Source organism: Coregonus clupeaformis, chromosome 16, assembly GCF_020615455.1.
Source record: "Coregonus clupeaformis isolate EN_2021a chromosome 16, ASM2061545v1, whole genome shotgun sequence".
NCBI classification, from domain to species: Eukaryota; Metazoa; Chordata; class Actinopteri; order Salmoniformes; family Salmonidae; genus Coregonus; species Coregonus clupeaformis.
The window spans coordinates 41059566-41080856 of NC_059207.1; the positions used below are offsets into that span (position 1 = coordinate 41059566).

The window sequence follows — 21291 nt, forward strand, 5'->3', positions numbered from 1 at the left end:
TCATGCTCTTGAACATCCCACCAAATCGCATTACCAAGAGCGCAAGTGCAGCGTCCATACGATGTTCTTGAACAAGTCCCAACGCACAGAATTGTGGGAATTTATGTAAAATTAAGATGGCAGCTGCCTGTGCGAGAACTCTCGGTAAGGTCGGCTGGCACATTTTGGAGTCTCCACCATGTCGTGCTGAGAATATTGCCTCCCTGATTCCAAGGGTCCCGCTACATGGGTCGAGCAGGGCATACAGAACGGGTGGTGCAGGATTCCGTTCCAAACTGCTCTTCAGCACACCTCTGCGCGGTGGCAGGGTCCTGGGGTGTGCGTTCCTGTTTGGAGGGGGGCTTGGCTTGTATCAAACAATAAAGCTCTCCGTCCAACATCACCTTGCTGAAGAAGATGTCAAGGTAATAATACTGGGCAAGAATATTAGCTATGAAAGGTATTTGCATTCATTGCCATGTCTACCTGAAGCAAAGTAATCTTATGTTTGTCAGGTGGATGTTTGTCAGCTAACAACCTCTGGTGTGCTTTTGTCAAGTAGCTTGCCCAATGTTACATCCTCAAATGTGGCAAATTTTGCATTGTAAATGTATATGTAACGTTAATTAATGAAATTGACTTTTAACCGACTTCTCTGTCTTCCTCAGGCTTCTGTTGGTGGCCTGAAGTTGACCCTGTATCAGTACAAGACCTGCCCGTTCTGCAGTAAAGTGCGAGCTTTCCTAGACTACCATGGGCTTCCATATGAGATTGTGGAGGTCAACCCCGTCATGAGGAAGGAAATCAAGTGGTCAACTTACAGAAAAGTGCCAATCGTGATGGTGAATGGTGATGTGGTAAGAGGGGACACAGTCACTCTGCATTACTTGGTATTATAGTTACAACTTACAGGTGTGTATGGGATGATGGAAGACTTGTCATGTGTTCTCTCTCTCTCCTTCTGTGCTCTTGACTCATCAGCAACTGAATGACTCCTCAGTAATAATCAGCGCGTTGAAGACACAGTTGATGAGCAAGTAAGTAACTACCTCCCGAGAAGTGTTCTTGTGTTTTCTTTACATGAAGTGGTCTGATCTCCCCCTGCAGGGATAAAACCATCGCAGAGATTCTACGCTGTTACCCAGAGATGAAGGCCGTCAATGAGAAGGGGAAAGAGGTGACTGAGTTCAACAACAAGTACTGGGTGATGGTGAATGAAGCTGAAGGTCAGACGATGTACCCCGAGAAAGATTCCAGAAAGTAGGTGAACACATTAGGTGCCAAATTACTGCTGGCCATATAATGACCAAAAACCATTCCGTGCATGGGTCATTAATGAAAATCTCTCTGAGGGTGTACATACTGTGCATAACTACTCTTTTAGATTATGATATTGCTTCTTCCAGTTACTGATTGGCATGCGCCCATCAAGAGCAGATTGGCAAATATACAGTAAATTGAGATCACATAACTAAACTAAACAAAAAGGAGAAACTATACCATGGAACAAAGATAAATGATATAAAGAATGATAGTAAAAAGCTCTGGAGTACCTTAAATGAAATTCTAGGCAAAAAAGCGAACTCAAATATTGAGGCAGATGGCTTGTTCATAACAAAACCCTTTGATATTGCCAACCACTTAAATAACTTTTTATGTTGAAAAGATTAGCAAATTTAGGCATGACATGCAAACAACAAACGCTCAGCCTTCATATTTATGCATAACGGACCAAATAATGAAAGACAAGCACTGTAGTTTTGGGTTCTGCAAAGTTGGTGTGGAATAGGTGAACAAAATTGTTGCTATACATAAATAAGGACAAGCATCCTGGTACCGACAACCTGGATGGTACATTGCTGAAGTTGGTAGCGGAATACATTGCGACACCTGTTTGCCACATCTTCAATTTAAGCCTAGAAGACGGTGTGTGCCCTCAGGCCTGGAGGGAGGCAAAGGTCATTCCGCTGGCCAAGAATGGCAAAGCACCCTTTGATGGTTCAAACAGCCAACCAATCAGCCTGTTACCGGTGCTTAGCAAACTTTTGGAAAAATCGTGTTAGACCAAATTCAATGTTATTTTACAGAAAACAAATTAAGACTTTCAGCATGCTTATAGGGAAGGGCACCTAACATGCTCTGCACTGACACAAATGATTGATGATTGGCTGAAATAAATTGATAAAAATAAGATTGTGAGAGCTGTTTTGTTACATTTCAGTGCAGCATTTGATATCATTGATCATAACCTATTGCTGAAAACTTAGGCGTTATGGATTTACATCCTCTGCCTTATCAGTGATTGAGGGTTACCTATTTATACTGAACAAAAATATGAACGCAACATGTAAAGTGTTGGTCCCATGTTTCATGAGCTGAAATAAAAGATCCCAGAAATGTTCCATAGGCACAAAAAGCTTATTTCTCAGAAATGATGTGCACACATTTGTTTACATCCCTGTTAGTGAGCATTTCTCCTTTGCCAAGATAATCCACCTGACAGGTGTGGCATATCAAGAAGCTGATTAAACAGCATGATCATTACACAGGTGCTTCTTGTGCTGGGGACAATAAAAGGCCACTCTAAAATGTGCCATTTTGTCACACAACACAATGCCACGTGTCAAGTTTTGAGGGAGCTTGCAATTGGCATGCTGACTGCAGGAATATCCTCCAGAGCTGTTGCCAGAGAATTTAATGTTAATTTCTCTACCATAAGCCGCCTCCAACGTCGTTTTAGAGAATTTGGCGGTACGGCCAACCAGCCTCACAACCGCCAATGACGTGTACCCACACCAGCCCAGGACCTCCACATCCGGCTTCTTAACCTGCGGGATCGTCTGAGACCAGCCACCCGGACAACTAATGAAACGGTGGGTTTGCACAACCAAATACTTTCTGCACAAACTGTCATAAACCGGCTCTGGAAAGCTCATCTGCGTGCTCGTTGTCCTCACCAGGGTCTTGACCTGACTGCAGTTCGGCGTTGTAACCGTAGTCAGTGGGTAAATGCTCACCTTCGATGGCCACTGGCACACTGGAGAAGTGTGCACATTATGGATTAATCCTGGTTTCAACTGTACCGGGCAGATAGCAGACAGTGTGTATGGCATTGTGTAGGCGAGCGGTTTGCTGATGTCAACGTTGTGAACAGAGTGCCCCATGGTGGCGGTGGAGTTATGGTATGGGCAGGCATAAGCTACGGACAACGAACACAATTGCATTTTATCAATGGCAATTTGAATGCACAGAGATACCGTGACGAGATCCTGAGGCCCATTGTCGTGCCATTCATCCTCCTCCAACACCTAATGTTTCAGCATGATGATGCACTGTCCCATGTCACAAGGATCTGAACATAATTCCTGGAAGCTGAAAATGTCCCAGTTCTTCCACGGCCTGCATACTCACCAGACATGTCACCCATTGAGCATGTTTGGGATGCTATGGATCGACGTGTATGACATCGTGTTCCAGTTCCCGCCAATATCCAGCAACTTCGCACAGCCATTGAAGAGGAGTGGGACAACATTCCACAGGCCATAATCAACAGCCTGATCAACTCTATGAGAATGAGATGTCGCGCTGCATGAGGCAAATGGTGGTCACACCAGCTACTGACTGGGTTTCTGATCCACGCCCCAATTTTTGTTTTGCTTAAAGGTATCTGTGACCAACAGATGCATATCTGTATTCCCAGTCATGTGAAATCCATAGATTAGGGCCTAATGAATGTATTTCAATTGACTGTTTTCCTTATGATCTGCAACTCAGTCAATTCTTTGAAATTGTTGCATATTGTTTTTTTGTTTTTTTCCCAGTGTATTAGAACACAGTTTTATTTAATGGAAGTCTCTCTAATGCGAATTCGGTTGAGTGGTGTACCATATTGTCTATTTTTCCTAATTACCTTCCACTGACCTTTGAGTAAAGCCTGTGTGTCTGTATGCTGATGACTCAACCGTATACACGTCAGCTACGACAGTCAAATAAATAATGGATACCCTTAACATAGCGCTCCAGTCAGTTTTAGAATGGGTAACTAGCAATAGGCTGGTGCTCAATAAAAGCATCGTTTTTTGGACAAATCACTCACTCAACCCTAACCTCATCTAGATCTATTACTGAATAATGTGTTGATTGAGCAAGTTGAGGAGACTAAACTTCTGGGTGTAACCCTAGATGGCAAGCTGGCATGGTCAAAACATATACTCAGTGGTTGCTAAAATGGGAAGAGGTCTGTCCATGATAAGGCGTTGCTCTCCTTTCTTGACATCTACATCAACCAGGCAGGTCCTACAGGGCCTAGTGTTGTCAGTGGTGTGTCAAAATTGCAGTTGGTCCAGAACAGAGCAGCGTGTATTGCACTTACTGTAGATATAGACGGAGGGAGAATGTCAGTGGTATTCATGTCAATCTCTCCTGGCTCAAAGTTGAGGAGAGATTGACTGCATCACGATTGGTCTTTGTGCGAGGTGTTGATGGGTTAAAGGTACCGAACTGTCTGCACATTGTTCGGACACCCATCGGTACCACACAAGACGTGCAGCCAGAGGTCTCTTCACAGTTCCCAGGTCCAGAACAGAGGCTGTGAAACACACAGTATTAAAAAGAGCCATGACTACATGCAACTCTGCCACCCCTGGTAACTGAAGCTAGCAATAAAACCAGATTTAAAAAACGGATAAAAGAACACCTTAAGGCACCAAGGGGACTGTCAAGACAGACACTTTTGTATATATAGTGTATATAAAAATATGAGGACACCCCTTCAAATTAATGGATTCAGCTATTTCAGCCACACCCGTTGCTGACAGATGTATAAAATCGCCCACACAGCCATGCAATCACCATAGACAAACATTGGCAGTAGAATGGCCTTACTGAAGAGCTCAGTGCCTTACAATGTGGCACCGTCATAGGATGCCACCTTTCCAACAAGTCAGTTCGTCAAATGTCTGCCCTGCTAGAGCTGCCCCGGTCAATTGTACAGTGGGGAAAAAAAGTATTTAGTCAGCCACCAATTGTGCAAGTTCTCCCACTTAAAAAGATGAGAGAGGCCTGTAATTTTCATCATAGGTACATGTCAACTATGACAGACAAATTGAGAAAATAAATTCCAGAAAATCACATTGTAGGAATTTTAATGAATTTATTTGCAAATTATGGTGGAAAATAAGTATTTGGTCACCTACAAACAAGCAAGATTTCTGGCTCTCACAGACCTGTAACTTCTTCTTTAAGAGGCTCCTCTGTCCTCCACTCGTTACCTGTATTAATGGCACCTGTTTGAACTTGTTATCAGTATAAAAGACACCTGTCCACAACCTCAAACAGTCACACTCCAAACTCCACTATGGCCAAGACCAAAGAGCTGTCAAAGGACACCAGAAACAACATTGTAGACCTGCACCAGGCTGGGAAGACTGAATCTGCAATAGGTAAGCAGCTTGGTTTGAAGAAATCAACTGTGGGAGCAATTATTAGGAAATGGAAGACATACAAGACCACTGATAATCTCCCCTCGATCTGGGGCTCCACGCAAGATCTCACCCCGTGGGGTCAAAATGATCACAAGAACAGTGAGCAAAAATCCCAGAACCACACGGGGGGACCTAGTGAATGACCTGCAGAGAGCTGGGACCAAAGTAACAAAGCCTACCATCAGTAACACACTACGCCGCCAGGGACTCAAATCCTGCAGTGCCAGACGTGTCCCCCTGCTTAAGCCAGTACATGTCCAGGCCCGTCTGAAGTTTGCTAGAGTGCATTTGGATGATCCAGAAGAGGATTGGGAGAATGTCATATGGTCAGATGAAACCAAAATATAACTTTTTGGTAAAAACTCAACTCGTCGTGTTTGGAGGACAAAGAATGCTGAGTTGCATCCAAAGAACACCATACCTACTGTGAAGCATGGGGGTGGAAACATCATGCTTTGGGGCTGTTTTTCTGCAAAGGGACCAGGACGACTGATCCGTGTAAAGGAAATAATGAATGGGGCCATGTATCGTGAGATTTTGAGTGAAAACCTCCTTCCATCAGCAAGGGCATTGAAGATGAAACGTGGCTGGGTCTTTCAGCATGACAATGATCCCAAACACACCGCCCGGGCAACGAAGGAGTGGCTTCGTAAGAAGCATTTCAAGGGCCTGGAGTGGCCTAGCCAGCTCCAGATCTCAACCCCATAGAAAATCTTTGGAGGGAGTTGAAAGTCCGTGTTGCCCAGCGACAGCCCCAAAACATCACTGCTCTAGAGGAGATCTGCATGGAGGAATGGGCCAAAATACCAGCAACAGTGTGTGAAAACCTTGTGAAGACTTACAGAAAACGTTTGACCTGTGTCATTGCCAACAAAGGGTATATAACAAAGTATTGAGAAACTTTTGTTATTGACCAAATACTTATTTTTCACCATAATTTGCAAATAAATTCATAAAAAAATCCTACAATGTGATTTTCTGGATTTTTTATCTCTCATTTTGTCTGTCATAGTTGACGTGTACCTACGATGAAAATTACAGGCCTCTCTCATCTTTTTAAGTGGGAAAACTTGCACAATTGGTGGCTGACTAAATACTTTTTTTCCCCACTGTATCTAGGAGCAACAACGGCTCAGCTACGAAGTGGTAGGCCACACAAGCTCAGAAAGGGACCACCGAGTGCTGAAGCGCGTAAAAATCATCTGTCCTCGGTTGCAACACTCACTACCAAGTTGCAAACTGCTTCTGGAAGAAACGTCAGCACAAGAACTGTTCGTCGGGAGCTTCATGAAATGGGTTTCCATGGCCGAGCAGCTGCACACAAGCCTAAGATTACCATGCGCAATGCCAAGCGTCGGCAATGCCCCTGTGCACAAAGCGAGGTCCATACAGAAATGGTTTGGCGAGATCGGTGTGGAAGAACTTGACTGGCCTGCACAGAATCCTCAACTCAACCCTATCGAACACCTTTGGGATGAATTGGAACACCGACTGCGAGCCAGGCCTAATCGCCCAACATCCGTGCCCGACCTCACTAATACTCTTGTGGCTGAATAGAAGCAAGTCCCCACAGCAATGTTCTAACATCTAGTGGAAATCCCATAAGAGTGGAGGCTGTCATAGCAGCAAAGGGGGGACCAACTACATATTAATGCCCATGATTTTGGAATGAGATGTTCGACGAGCAGGTGTCCACATACTTTTGGTCATGTAGTGTATCTTGTATTTTATTTGTTCGTTTTTTTTCCTGTTTGGACCCCAGAAAGAGTAGTAATTGGGGATCCTGATAAAAATCCTAAATGTCAAGATTCAGTTAGGATTCAGTTAGGCTTAAATGTTAAGATTCAGTTAGGCTTCAGTTAGGCTTAAATGTCCCTTTCTCTTATCTTTCCCTTCAATCTGCTTCAGGGAGGAGATCAAATGGCGTAAGTGGGCAGATGATTGGCTGGTTCATCTGATCTCGCCCAATGTTTACCGGACCACTGGAGAGGCCCTGGCCTCCTTTGACTATATCGTCCGTGAGGGCAAGTTTGGCACTTATGAGGGCTTCTTTGCAAAGTATGTTGGAGCAGCTGCCATGTTTGTCATCTCAAAAAGACTGAAAAGTAGGTGGGTGCCCCATAAAAAAAATATATGATGATCTGCTCTTTAAGGTTTTGTACATGTATACGGTTTTTGTAAATTGAGTGCTTTTTCTGAATAAGTGGACTTTTCTGAATAACCAGCCAATGTTTGGTGATGAGTTCTGTTTTTATATTAAACGCCTCTATCCTGCAGACACAACCTGCAGGATGACGTGAGACAGGATCTGTACAAGGCAGTCAATGAGTGGGTGGTGGCCATTGGCAAGAAGAGGAAGTTCATGGGTGGAGACCAGCCCAATCTGGCTGACCTGGTAAGAGCACCACATGTCATGTGAAGTATTATCTTAGACTTCTAGAACTGCAGATTTGCTGATGACAGACATTTATTTGGCTTTTTGTTTACTATAGCCAAAATGTGTTTGCTAATTATGTCCACGGCTCTCCTCTCTGCAGGCAGTGTATGGGATCCTGAGCGTGATGGAGGGTCTTGAGGCCTGGGATGACATGATGGAGAACACCAAGGTCAAGAGCTGGTACAAACGAATGGAGAAAGCCACGAGGGCCAAAACTGACCCTGCTCTAAACATTGACCAGCACTAGGAGATCTGATTCAATAGTACTTCCAGCCCTCACTAAATCAGGAGATGTCATGAGATGTGAAAAGTGATTTGCATTAAGGAAAGCTGGTATGATGGGAGAAATTGACTTCTCTAGCTAATTTGGCAAAAGGCCAACCTCTTGATTTATTTCCTGTGAAAATGCACCCAAATGATCTGCGTTGATTTGCTTGAATAAACTGGCAGCAGCAAGCCTTTTAGTTGTAGATCCTTGGTTACTGTGGCATTCTGTCTACCTGGTGTGTCAAGGCTGCAGTGACATGCACAATGTACACTGAGTATACACAACATTAAGAACTCTTTCAATGAGAAAGTCGATATTAGGAAGGTGTTTCTAATGTTAGGTATACTCAGTGTATATAACATAAGTAAAACCAAATTAGCAGCTTTAAATTTACATCAGTGTAAAACATTGTCATATACCTACTACACGCAGTCTTAGCATTTTGGATTACATTTTTTCCCCCCATTCTATTTTCCAAGCTAACATGACTTTTTATTAGCTACAGTTGAAGTCGGAAGTTTACATACACCTTAGCCAAATACATTTAAACTCAGTTTTTCACAATTCCTGACATTTAATCCTAGTAAAAATTCCCTGTCTTAGGTCAGTTAGGATCACCACTTTATTTTAAGAATGTGAAATGTCAGAATAATAGTAGAGATTTATTTCAGCTTTTATTTCTTTCATCACATTCCCAGTGGGTCAGAAGTTTACATACACTCAATTAGTATTTGGTAGCATTGCCTTTAAATTGTTTAACTTGGGTCAAACGTTTCGGGTAGCCTTCCACAAGCTTCCCACAATAAGTTGGGTGAATTTTGGCCCATTCCTCCTGACAGAGCTGGTGTAACTGAGTCAGGTTTGTAGGCCTCCTTGCTCGCACACGCTTTTTCAGTTCTGCCCACTCATTTTCTACAGGATTGAGGTCAGGGCTTTGTGATGGCCACTCCAATACCTTAACTTTGTTGTCCTTCCTGACTGATGTCTTGAGATGTTGCTTCAATATATCCACATCATTTTCCTTCCTCATGATGCCATCTATTTTGTGAAGTGCACCCGTCCCTCCTGCAGCAAAGCTGCCACCCCCGTGCTTCACGGTTGGGATGGTGTTCTTCGGCTTGCAAGCCACACCCTTTTTCCTCCAAACATAACGATGGTCATTATGGCCAAACAGTTATATTTTTGTTTCATCTGACCAGAGGACATTTCTCCAAAAAGTACGATCTTTGTCCCCATGTGCAGTTGCAAACCATAGTCTGGCTTTTTTATGGCAGTTTTGGAGCAGTGGCTTCTTCCTTGCTGAGCGGCCTTTCAGGTTATGTCGATATAGGACTCGTTTTACTGTGGAAATAGATACTTTTGTACCTGTTTCCTCCAGCATCTTCACAAGGTCCTTTGCTGTTGTTCTAGGATTGATTTGCACTTTTCGCACCAAAGTACGTTCATCTCTAGGAGACAGAACGCGTCTCCTTCCTGAGCGGTATGACGGCTGCGTGGTCCCATGGTGTTTATACTTACGTACTATTGTTTGTACAGACGAACGTGGTACCTTCAGGCGTTTGGAAATTGCTCCCAAGGATGAACCAGACTTGTGGAGGTCTACAATTTTTTATCTGAGGTCTTGGCTGATTTCTTTTGATGAGGTCTTGGCTGATTTTCCCATGATGTCAAGCAGAGGCACTGAGTTTGAAGGTAGGCCTTGAAATACATCCACAGCTACACCTCCAATTGACTCAGATTATGTCAATTAGCCTATCAGAAGCTTCTAAAGCCATGACATAATTATCTGGAATTTTCCAAACTGTTTAAAGGCACAGTCAACTTAGTGTATGTAAACTTCTGACCCACTGGAATTGTGATAGTGAATTATAAGTGAAATAATCTGTCTAAACAATTGTTGGAAGAATTACTTGTGTCATGCACAAAGTAGATGTCCTAACCAACTTGCCAAAACTATAGTTTGTTAACAAGAAATGTGTGTAGTGGTTGAAAAACCAACCTAAGTGTATGTAAACTTCCGACTTCAACTGTACATCTGATAAGCAGAGTGCTTTTCCTCAGGGATGGAATTCCCCTAAAAAAATGCTAAAAATAGGAATTACACAGTAATCCTGTTTCAGGATTCCCTTTCATCTGTTAATGTCTTGAGGGTTCCAGTCATAGCCAGATTAATTACATTATTTATTTATCAGATAATTCTTATCAACTATGCAGGATATAGCTGGGTGTTAGAAGTTAAATGATTTATAATTTGGCAGCATCCATTGGACAAACTGGTTAACTGTCAATTTGGGTGGAATTAGTACCCATAAACTCCTAACCAATTTCTAAATTAAACACTGGGTATTGAAAACCACCCCAATGATGTGCATACATGTAAAAATGTTCAATAAAAAAGGAAACCGATAATGTATCATGTTTTAATTCAGGAACACTGTACATTGTTCTATTTTGCGCCACATGAGGTATTACATTAATTTTCCAAGGAGCAAGATATGGCTCTTACATTTCATACTTTACAAGTTACACCTGTATTCTCATTTAAATGTTCAATACAACCTCAACAGCAGCTCAGCACCAACTGAGAGACAGTGGTATGTATATACACTATATTTAAAAAAAAATGAAGAGCAAATTATGTCAACGTACAAAATATTAACAAATGTTGGTGGACTACCTTCCATTATCTATGACAACACTGACAATATGGCTTGAATAGTGGATGTCATGATTGAGTAACTGGTTCTAAAAGTAATCAACAAAAAATTCATAAGAATACAAAGACGAGGTAAAGGAAGTCACATTCCCAAAAACTTAAAGGACATAAATCCATCCAATAAAAATAGCACATGGTTAAAATCTACAAGTATTGCAATATGAATTAGGTGAACCCAAAGATTATCACTGCAGTGAATGAGACAGGAAAAAAACCTTGAACCATATACAGCAAGAAGCCACATGAACTACCTTGATAATGATCTTCTCAAGAAGGGTAAGAAACAATGGTTATGACTCAGTAGGTTTAGCACGACCATTGGATAAAATGGTTACTGTTGCAGTCACGATAGAGGCCAATTTATATGCAAATTTGGTTTTGGCATACTATACAGTGCATTCGGAAAGTATTCAGACCCCTTGACCTTTTCCACATTTTGTTACATTACAGCCTTAATAAAAATCCTCGTCAATCTACACATTTCTCATAATGACAAAGCAAAAACATTTTTTTTTGAATTTTTGTGCAAATTTATAAAAAATAAAAAACAGATACCTTATTTACATAAGTTTTCAGACCTTTTGCTATGAGACTCGAAATTGAGCTCAGGTGCATCCTGTTTCCATTGATCATCCTTGATGTTTCTACAACTTGATTGGAGTCCACCTGTGGAAAATTATATTGATTGGACATGATTTGGAAAGGCACACACCTGTCTATATAAGGTCCCACAGTTGACGGTGCATGTCAGAGCAAAGACCAAGCCATGAGGTCGAAGGAATTGTCCGTAGAGCTCAGAGACATGATTGTGTCAAGGTACAGAACTGGGGAAGGGTACCAAAACATTTCTACAGCATTGAAGGTCCCCAAGAACACAGTGGTCTCCATCCATTAAATGGAAGAAGTTTAGAACCACCAAGACTCTTCCTAGAGCTGGCCGCCCTGCCAAACTGAGCAATTGGGGGAGATGGACCTTGGTCAGGGAGGTGACCAAGAACATGATGTTCTCTCTGACAGAGCTCCAGAGTTCCTCTGTGGAGATGGGAGAACCTTCCAGAAGGACAACCATCTCTGCAGCACTCCACCAATCAGGCCTTTATGGTAGAGTGGCTAGACGGAAGCCACTCCTCAGTAAAAGGCACATGACAGTCCACTTGGAGTTTGCCAAAAGGCACCTAAAGGACTCTCAGACCATTAAAAACAAGATTCTCTGGTCTGATGAAACCAAGATTGAACTCTTTGGCCTGAATGCGAAGCGTCACGTCTGGAGGAAACCAGGCACCATCCCTACCGTGAAGCATGGTGGTGGCAGCATCATGCTGTGGGGATGTTTTTCAGCGGCAGGGACTGGGAGACTAGTCAGGATTGAGGGAAAGATGAACGGAGCAAAGTACAGAGAGATCCTTGATGAAAACCTGCTCCAGAGCGCTCAGGACCTCAGACTGGGGCGAAGGTTCAACTTCCAACCGGACAACGACCCTAAGCACACAGCCAAGACAACGCATGAGTGGCTTCGGGACAAGTCTCTGAATGTCCTTGTGTGGCCCAGCCAGAGCTCGGACTTGAACCCGATCTAACATCTCTGGAGAGACCTGAAAATAGATGTGCAACGACGCTCCCCATTCAACCTGACTGTGCTTGAGAGGATCTGCAGAGAATAATGGGAGAAACTCCCCAAATACAGGTGTGCCAAGCTTGTAGCGTCATACCCAAGAAGACTCAAGGCTGTAATCGCTGCTAAAGGTGCTTCAACAAAGTACTGAGTAAAGGGTTTGAATACTTACGTAAATGTGATATTTATGTTTTTGCAAAAATGTCTAAACCTGTTTTTGCTTTGTCATTATGGGGTATTTGGTGTAGATTGATGAGGGGAAAAAACTATTTAATCCATTTTTGAATAAGGCTGTAACGTAACAAAATGTGGACAAAGTCAAGGGGTCTGAATACTTTACGAATGCACTGTACATCATAGGAGGTTGGTGGCACCTTAATTGGGGAGAATGGGCTCGTGGTAATGGCTGGAGCGGAATAATGAGCCGTCCTCTTGTGTTATACATACTATAAACAAATTGATCAGGATATAGCGCATCATTGCAAACATAACTTCCACATCTAGACATAGCTCCTCTACCTAATGCATTCTATGAGTTGTAGACTGTCACTGGGGTCACACAGCCTTGAATCCAGGCTTATTTGTTATTGTCCAACAAACCTTCCATCCTTCCGTCCCCCAATTAGGATCTCCAGAAATGGGAGCTCAGCTGGCCTTTGGGGGGAGGGATATGCTTGCTTCTTAATGAACTCTGATAGGAAGATAAAAATAAAACACGATCACTTTGACCAATTGTAACAGAGTTCAGTAGGTTTTAAAGAGTGCATCAGTGTCAGTTCACAAATGGTGCACAATACCAAAGACAGTACAGTATGAAGATAGTCAGAAAGTGCTTCTCCAATAGAATTCCCTGATCACGCTTGTAGGCGATGTCATGGTGATCATAGCTCATACGCAGAAACATGGAATCGGGTCTAACGGTCACGCCGAACTGCGCATGTCCAGGCCATCAAATCAAAGGCACTCCTTCGATATAAAGTTGTTTTTGTCAGTTTGTCACTTTCACCAGGTTGGATTAATAACATGTTCAACTACTTAAGACATTGACTCGAATCTAGGTTGCCTTTAGATTTCGAGAATATTAACTAAGGAAGAATTTGTCACTTCCCTCATTGACTTCTCAAACCCCAAACCTAGGCCTTGTCTGCTTGGTCAGTTTCACAAGCCTTGCAGCTCACTCACATCCAGGAACTACTTCAGCCTTGTGACTGAGCCCGTCTGGCCTTGGCTGGTGACAGCTTCAATCCTGAGAGAGAAGAAATGAAAACATGAGATCTGAGTATTGAAAGAGTGTCTAAGGTAAACTGTACCACAATGCTACACCAGATTATATTTTGTTTCAATGTAAAACTGAACTGCTGAGAGTGGTGATTGTACCTTGGCAAGAACTCCTCTTTGATTAACAGAATTCCAAAACTGAACCTGATACTGCTTCATCAGGGCGTTGCCACAGACTTAAGGGAAGACAGAACATCAGTGACCTACATTAAAATGTCTAATCCAGAGACAGTCTTTGGAGAGGTGTCAGACTTGACTTAATCACCTCTAGGAAGTCAAAAAGGAGTGTTGCCGTGACATCTGCCAGGGGTGCCATGTTCAGCATCTGAGCCAGCCAGCGCCAGCTGTGGTTCATCCCATGTGGGTCAGGCTGGAGGGGTGGACACAAAGAGGAATAATGATGATAATATGGTCAGCCTAATAACATTATACAAAACGGGGTGATATTAGCATCCGTTAGGTAAATACTGTAAGATTGCTCATACCCCCTGCTTGGAGACATAAGGCCATCTGAGCTGTATGATAGCAGCATTGAGGCGGATCATTCCTGACCACCTCTTCAAAAAGCTGTCCTGAACCTCCACCCCTCCGTCTTCCACACGGTAGCCTAAGATTCTGATGGGACACAGAACAACACTTCAGACAGAGAAACTAACCTCTTGTTAAGATCGTGGAAGCAACACACTTGAAATGCAGCATAGGTGTTTTCAAACCAAAGTCATGGAATTACTTCAATTTTTGTTTCATTAGTTAGTTCCAGATGCATTGCAAAACAGTGATGCCTCACTGACTGTGCCATCCTTCATAGGTGGGTAGTGGGGCACTTCTTGTGAAGGTGGGCGAGGATGAGAGCTCCCACACCCCAGAGGCCACCACAGCGATGGGGAAGGCTGCCTCGTGGTGGGACGCCACCTCCTCCTCTCCCTGTTTCTGGAGACACACATTGACAAGGAAGCATTTAAGAGACCTATGAAAACAAGACACTACAATCTCTTTTATTCGTATGACAAAGGAATTATAGAACATAACATTAAACATTAGGCACTGTATGGAAGACGTATTGGATTGTAAAGAGACAATACAGACCAATAGTCCTGTGTCTCCACCAGTTCAAATTCAAGGTCATGTGAACTCACCACAAACTTCTCTGCCAGTTTGTAGCTGACAAAGTCCATGCCGTTGGGATGCTGGGAGGTGGAGACTGACTTCCCTCCGGACACCACCAATCGCCCAGACAACAGCTTGTCAATCTTGTCAAAAATGTCACTGAGCTTGCAACCTGGGTATTTGACAAACATGCCGCAAACAATTTCATTCTCACATTTGTTATAGCAATGTTTACCTTCTTACACTGTACCATAGATATTAGTGTCATTATTAGCCTCTGATCCCTCTCCATAACCCACAGACGCACCTGAGATACTTGAGATCTGGCTGACAGGGATGGCGGCTGCTTTCTGGAGCTCCATTCTTACCTCCTTTGTCTGAAACATTAAAAAAACAAGGTAATAGGAATGTTGCCATTCATTTTTATTGTGAAGGTGTAGTATCATAAAGTGGGTACTGCATGTTCCTATAACGGCATTGCTCATCCATGCAGTTTCAACCAACCTGGATATCCTTAGAGTTGTTCAGGCCTTCAAAAGACTGTGCACACTGGTTAGCCGAGACCTGCAGCTCTTGGTACCACTTTAGAGTACTCTGCTCAGCTTTAGTCTGCAGGAAAAACCGTTTTTTTTTTTTTTTACTTTTACCCCTTTTTCTCCCCAATTCTGTGATATCCAATTGGTAGTTACAGTCTTGTCCCATCACTGCAACTCCCGTATGGACTCGGGAGAGGCGAAGGTCGAGAGCCATGCGTCCTCCGAAACACACTGCTCTTGACACACTGCTTGCTTAACCCGGAAGCCAGCCACACCAATGTGTCGGAGGAAACACTGTACAACTGGCGACCGAAGTCAGCTTACAGACGCCCGGCCCTCCACAAGGAGTCACTAGAGCGCGATGGGACAAGGACATCCCGGCAGGCCAAACCCTCCCCTAACCCGGACGACGCTGGGCCAATTGTGCGCCGCCTCATGGGTCTCCCGGTCACGGCCTGCTGTGACACAGCCTGGAAACGAACTCGGGTCTGTAGTGATGCCTCAAGCACTACGATGCAGTGCCTTAGACCGCTGCGCCACTCGGGAGGCAGAACAGTGCTTTTAAACCGATTGTTCAATTCCTAACCTTCCACTCATTCGTACATACCATATGTATCCAAACAAAAACATTCCTGACTTTCCTTTTATCCATCCATTTATCCTCCCTCTCCTTACCCTTCTTCTGTGCTTTCTCTTTGGCTGACAGAGCTGCATTCTTCTTCTGCTCCTCTTGCTGGGCCTGCAGCTCTGCCAACTTCCTGCGCTCCTTTTCCCCCTGCTCCTTCTTCCTCTTCTCCTGGGCCTGGGCAGCCGCCTCCTGCATCACCCGGATCAGTGACCTCATTTCATGCAGTGCCCGCTCTGCCACCGTCAAGTCCTCCACACTGGAGAACTCCCCCTACACAAGCACACATAGCCACTTACACATATTGACCAGAGCAGGGACATAAACAGGATAGCAACAATGGAGGTGTTTACTTTCCCCCCATACTCTGATGAAAAGCCATGATGGAAGAGTTCCACCATTTGACATGTGGTGCTATAATGTCTATCGAAAGTGTAATTTAGGCCATTCAATGCAACCATAGATGAATGAAGAATAGGATCTCACTGACCTCAGCTGTCGTGCGCACCACCTCCGACACTTGGGAGCATAGCTGGTTGGCACGGGTGCTATAGGATGTGAGATCAGGGGTGGGGTCTGACTGGGTGGGTGGGTGCGGCCGGCTCCAGGAGCTGATTGAGTTGCAGTATCTCTTCCTGGATGGCGTTGGGAGCACGTAGTCTCTCCCTGCCCTCCACCTTTCTCTGCCTCCCGCATGCGCAGGTTCAGGATCTGTGGAGGAGGTTTTTCTTTTTTATCTGAACACGATTGTTTTGCATTTTGCTTTCTGAATTTCTAGTGGTTAAACTTTCAATACGTTTATTCTGTTTTTGTGCTCTTCTTTCAACTTCTCTTGGCGCCCGAGGGTTTCTTGTGTTCTTTTAAACAAGAGAAAGACAAGCAGCAAATGAAGATTCTTGACACGTAACACATTTTCAGTCCTGTCACAGGGACAGAAGCATATTGGTGGGTGAAAAGGACACTTATTTTTTTGAGGTAAAACAAGCAGTGCTTACTCTCTGTCCATCATGTCCCTCATACTCTGGTACTCATGCCTCTGCTTCAGCTCCATCAACTCCTCAAAGCGTTTAAGCTGCTCTGACTCACGACTCGCCACTGAAACCCCCAGCATCTCCTGCAGCTCCTGCCTCAGACTCAGCTCCATCTGCATCAGGACATTCAAGGCACTAGATTAGGTATGAAATGCTAGCATAACATAATGCCATGATGGCTCCCACATATATAGCAAACAAACAGTGTTGGAGACAATATGTAACAGTGATATGTTGATTCATGAACAAGCTAACTAAGAAAAAAACAGCAAGTAGCCTATGCAACCTTGGCCTTGGCACAATGTTTCTTCTCACACATGTGTATAAGTCCTGCCATTTGAGTTGCCCTGGGAGACAGAAGGGAGATGGTGAGGTTGGAGACAGGGCTGAGATCGTCGCTGGTATCTGGGGCACTTTCTTCATCACCAACAATCTGCTGCAGATTTATAGGAAGAGAAATGTGATATAATAGGTTAATAAGAATGTACAGAAATAGTGTGCAAAGAGAGTTAAAATATGGGAGCGAGAGACTTACCTGCTCCTCTTCCTTCTTCGACCTGGGAGTGGGCTGATCATTGGCTGAAGGGAATGAGCTGGTTGAGGAGACTGGGGCCTCCTCGGACAGGCCAGGGCTTGGGTCACGGGAAGCAGAGCCCAAAGAGGTTTTTTGAAGGGGTCGAGGGCTTACATTAAGCCTCTTCAGGATGAGCCCAGAGAGCGGGGACAAGCTGGGAGCTTCATTACAACCTGACAAAATTTCCTGCAGGGGACATGAGAAAGGATCATAATAAGCTAGCTAGCTATATCACATTTCATCCAATGAAAGGCTGATTTCAAATATGTATCTAGTGTTGGCTAGCAAACAAAAATCTTAGACATGTCATGAGCTAGTCTGATTAATCAGGCTGTAATACACAATTAATTGGTATATACAGCCTGAGACATTTGTGTGCAAAATCATGTAAATGTTTCTTATAAGCCAGAATGTTGAATAAAATTACATTTTAACTTATTCTCCCGGTTGTCTGTGCAGTAATGGAATAGCTCTGAAGTAGTTCTGCTACAATGTGCTGTCTAACATTCAAAGATATTACCTAGGTGACATCTGCTGAACCCCATTTATGCCTCAAAACTATCTGAATTAATCTAAGCTAAAACAATAAATGTCAATAATGTTGATGCTTTTTTGGTGAGGAAGTCTTAGTCGCCCCATTTGACACTTAGCTAAGGATTATTGCAGGTCAATGGGCAGTATTTCTGAAGTTTGACTATGGCACAAAAGCTAGCATAAATTTGTCCAACATTAACGCTAATGTTAGCTGAGCCAGTCACTGAAATCATCTTTGACTGAAATGATGCTGCTAACACACAATGTTGAATCTTCTAACAAAAGCTAGCTAGCAAGCTGCAGTAGTTACTAGTGCTAATGCTTACATTATGAGTTTTCATGAAGCAGCCGTTCTTCTGCCACAAGTCATGATACGTCATGATACGATCACGGAGAAACATGCTGACCTACGGACTGATTTCTGATAACAGTCAGTTCTTAATTGTGGGGCAGCTTGTCTACAACTTCACGGTAATTAAAACAGGCTAAGAAAGCTTTTTATGTCAGCGAAGGAAGAGCTAGCTAACTACAACAGTTAGCTACACAGCTGATCAAGTCACTGCACTGGCAACCAACAGCCTTGCACAGAATTTGTGCAAGCCATAGCCACCGGTTTGTTAGTTTTTTTCTCACGATTACAAACTGTTAAATCACTGTCATAACGTTTGTAATAATTTAGCTCGCTATTTATTCTGCCCATTTAATGGAGAGCGAATGGCGGATGCTCAATATTCAAATTTAATATGAGTTCCACTTCCTACAAGACAGATCGGTTGAGGTACGATTGAAGTGACGCCATCTGGTGAGACGATGCTTGGTTCAATAGCTATTGATGAGAGAACTGAATAGCCAATGTAAAACTAAATTTACATCTGTGCTGAACTGAACCATATACCTACCGGCTCTCTAGAAAGTTGGGTAAACAATACTTTACTGTGGATATTTTGTCTCAAATTTCGAGTAGCTGAAGTACAAACTTCACAGACAACCAGTAGAGTACATTTAAATGTCATTTGAATCAACATTCTGCCAGAATTCTGGCTTGTAAGGAACATTTACACGATTACCCACACAATTTTGTCTCAGGATGTACAGTACCAGTCAAAAGTTTGGACACACCTACTCATTCCAGGGTTTTTCTTTATTTTTACTATTTTCTACATTGTAAAATAATAGTACACATCAAAACTATGAAATAACACATATGGAATCATGTAGTAACCAAAAACGTGTTAAACAAATCAAAATATATTTAATATTTGAGATTCTTCAAAGTAGCCACCATTTGCCTTGATGACAGCTTTGCACACTCTTGGCATTCTCTCAACAAGCTTCATGAGGTAGTCACCTGGAATGCACTTCAATTAACAGTTGTGCCCTGTTAAAAGTTAATTTGTGGAATTTATTTCCTTCTTAATCCATTTGAGCCAATCAGTTGTGTTGTGACAAGGTGGTAAAAGACCCAAGTCCATATTATGGCAAGAACAGCTCAAATAAGCAAAGAGAAATGACAGTACATCATTACTTTAAGACCTGAAGGTCAGTCAATACGGAACATTTCAAGAACTTTGAAAGTTTCTTCAAGTGCAGTCGCAAAAACCATCATGAGGACCGCCACAGGAACGGAAGACCCAGAGTTACCTCTGCTGCAGAGGATAAGTTAATTAGAGTTAACTGCACCTCAGATTGCAGCCCAAATAAATGCTTCACAGAGTTCAAGTAACAGACACATCTCAACATCAACTGTTCAGAGGAGACTGAGTGAATCAGGCCTTCATGGTCGAATTGCTGCAAAGAAACCACTACTAAAGGACACCAATAATAAGAAGAGACTTGCTTGGGCCAAGAAACACGAGTAATGGACATTAGACCGGTGGAAATCTGTCCTTTGGTCTGATGAGTCCAAATTTGAGATTTTTGGTTCCAACCGGCCTGTCTTTGTGAGATGCAGAGTAGGTGAACAAATGATCCCCGCATGTGTGGTTCCCACCGTGAAGCATGGAGGAGGTGGTGTGATGGTGCTTTGCTTGTGACACTGTCAGTGATTTATTTAGACTTCAAGGCACACTTAACCAGCATGGCTACCACAGCATTCTGCAGCGATACACCATCCCATCTGGTTTGCGCTTAGTGGGACTATCATTTGTTTTTCAAACAGGACAATAACCCAAAACACACCTCCAGGCTGTGTAAGGGCTATTTGACCAAGGAGAGTGTTGGAGTGCTGTATCAGATGACCTGACCACCACAATCACTCGACCTCAACCCAATTGAGATGGTTTGGGATGAGTTCGACCACAGAGTTAAGGAAAAGCAGCCAACAAGTGCTCAGTATATCTGGGATCTCCTTCAAGACTGTTGGAAAAACATTCCTCATGAAGCTGGTTGAGAGAATGCCAAGAGTGTGCAAAGCTGTCATCAAGGCAAAGGGTGGCTCCTCTATTTCGATTTGTTTAACACTTATTTGGTTACTACATGATTCCATATGTTATTTCATAGTTTTGATGTCTTCACCATTATTCTACAATGTAGAAAATAGTAAAAAATAAATAAAAAACCTTTGACTGGTACTGTATATATCAATTAATTGTGTATTACAGCCAGATTAATCAGACTAGTCATGAGCCAACTATCCTGATCATCTTCCAACGTTGTGTTTTAGTAAGCACACAACTTATACAATAACTTTGAACCAGTAGCTAGAACGTTAGCCAACGGTTAAGTTCATTACCTCCCCCTTTTCGAGCCAATCTGGGTTGTATTTCAGTCTTCCTTTTGAAGAGTTTTTCAAGGCCTCCAATGTTTCCCATCGTAAACTTTTAGCAGGCATGTCGACGTGTAAATAAACACACAATAGACACTTTGAGAGATCGGTGATGCAGTGGCTAGCAGCTTGCTCAATGAGCTTGCTGCATACGAGCCGCCTAATGAAAAACTCCGAAGGGCTCAACTTCCGGCTATTTCGAGTTCCGATACAATGGTTCCGAGTCAACGGTCCAAACAGTTACAAAGCTACTTTGACCTCATAATGGATCAAATGAAATCATAACATATATATTTTTTAATGTATCTATGGAAAATACTGGGAAAAACACTGGATAACTATTTAGT

General features: G+C 43.1%; 1 protein-coding gene and 1 pseudogene across 2 annotated transcripts; one reads left to right on the forward strand and one right to left on the reverse strand.

Moving 5' to 3' along the window:
* Positions 1 to 79: 79 nt before the first annotated feature.
* LOC121584723 (prostaglandin E synthase 2) lies at positions 80 to 8369 on the forward strand. Of its 2 annotated transcripts, none has more exons than XM_041900788.2 (7): positions 80 to 404; positions 648 to 836; positions 961 to 1016; positions 1066 to 1239; positions 7371 to 7571; positions 7740 to 7857; positions 8000 to 8369. In XM_041900788.2, exons 1-7 carry the CDS (start codon positions 117 to 119, stop codon positions 8144 to 8146), a joined length of 1173 nt encoding a protein of 390 aa, XP_041756722.1. In that variant the 5' UTR covers positions 80 to 116; the 3' UTR covers positions 8147 to 8369. The 2 variants fall into 2 exon arrangements, with proteins under 2 accessions (XP_041756722.1, XP_041756723.1); XM_041900789.2 differs by having other exon boundaries at positions 81 to 404; positions 1087 to 1239.
* A 4472-nt stretch (positions 8370 to 12841) lies between these two features.
* LOC121584721 lies at positions 12842 to 21094 on the reverse strand (annotated as a pseudogene).
* Positions 21095 to 21291: the final 197 nt, after the last annotated feature.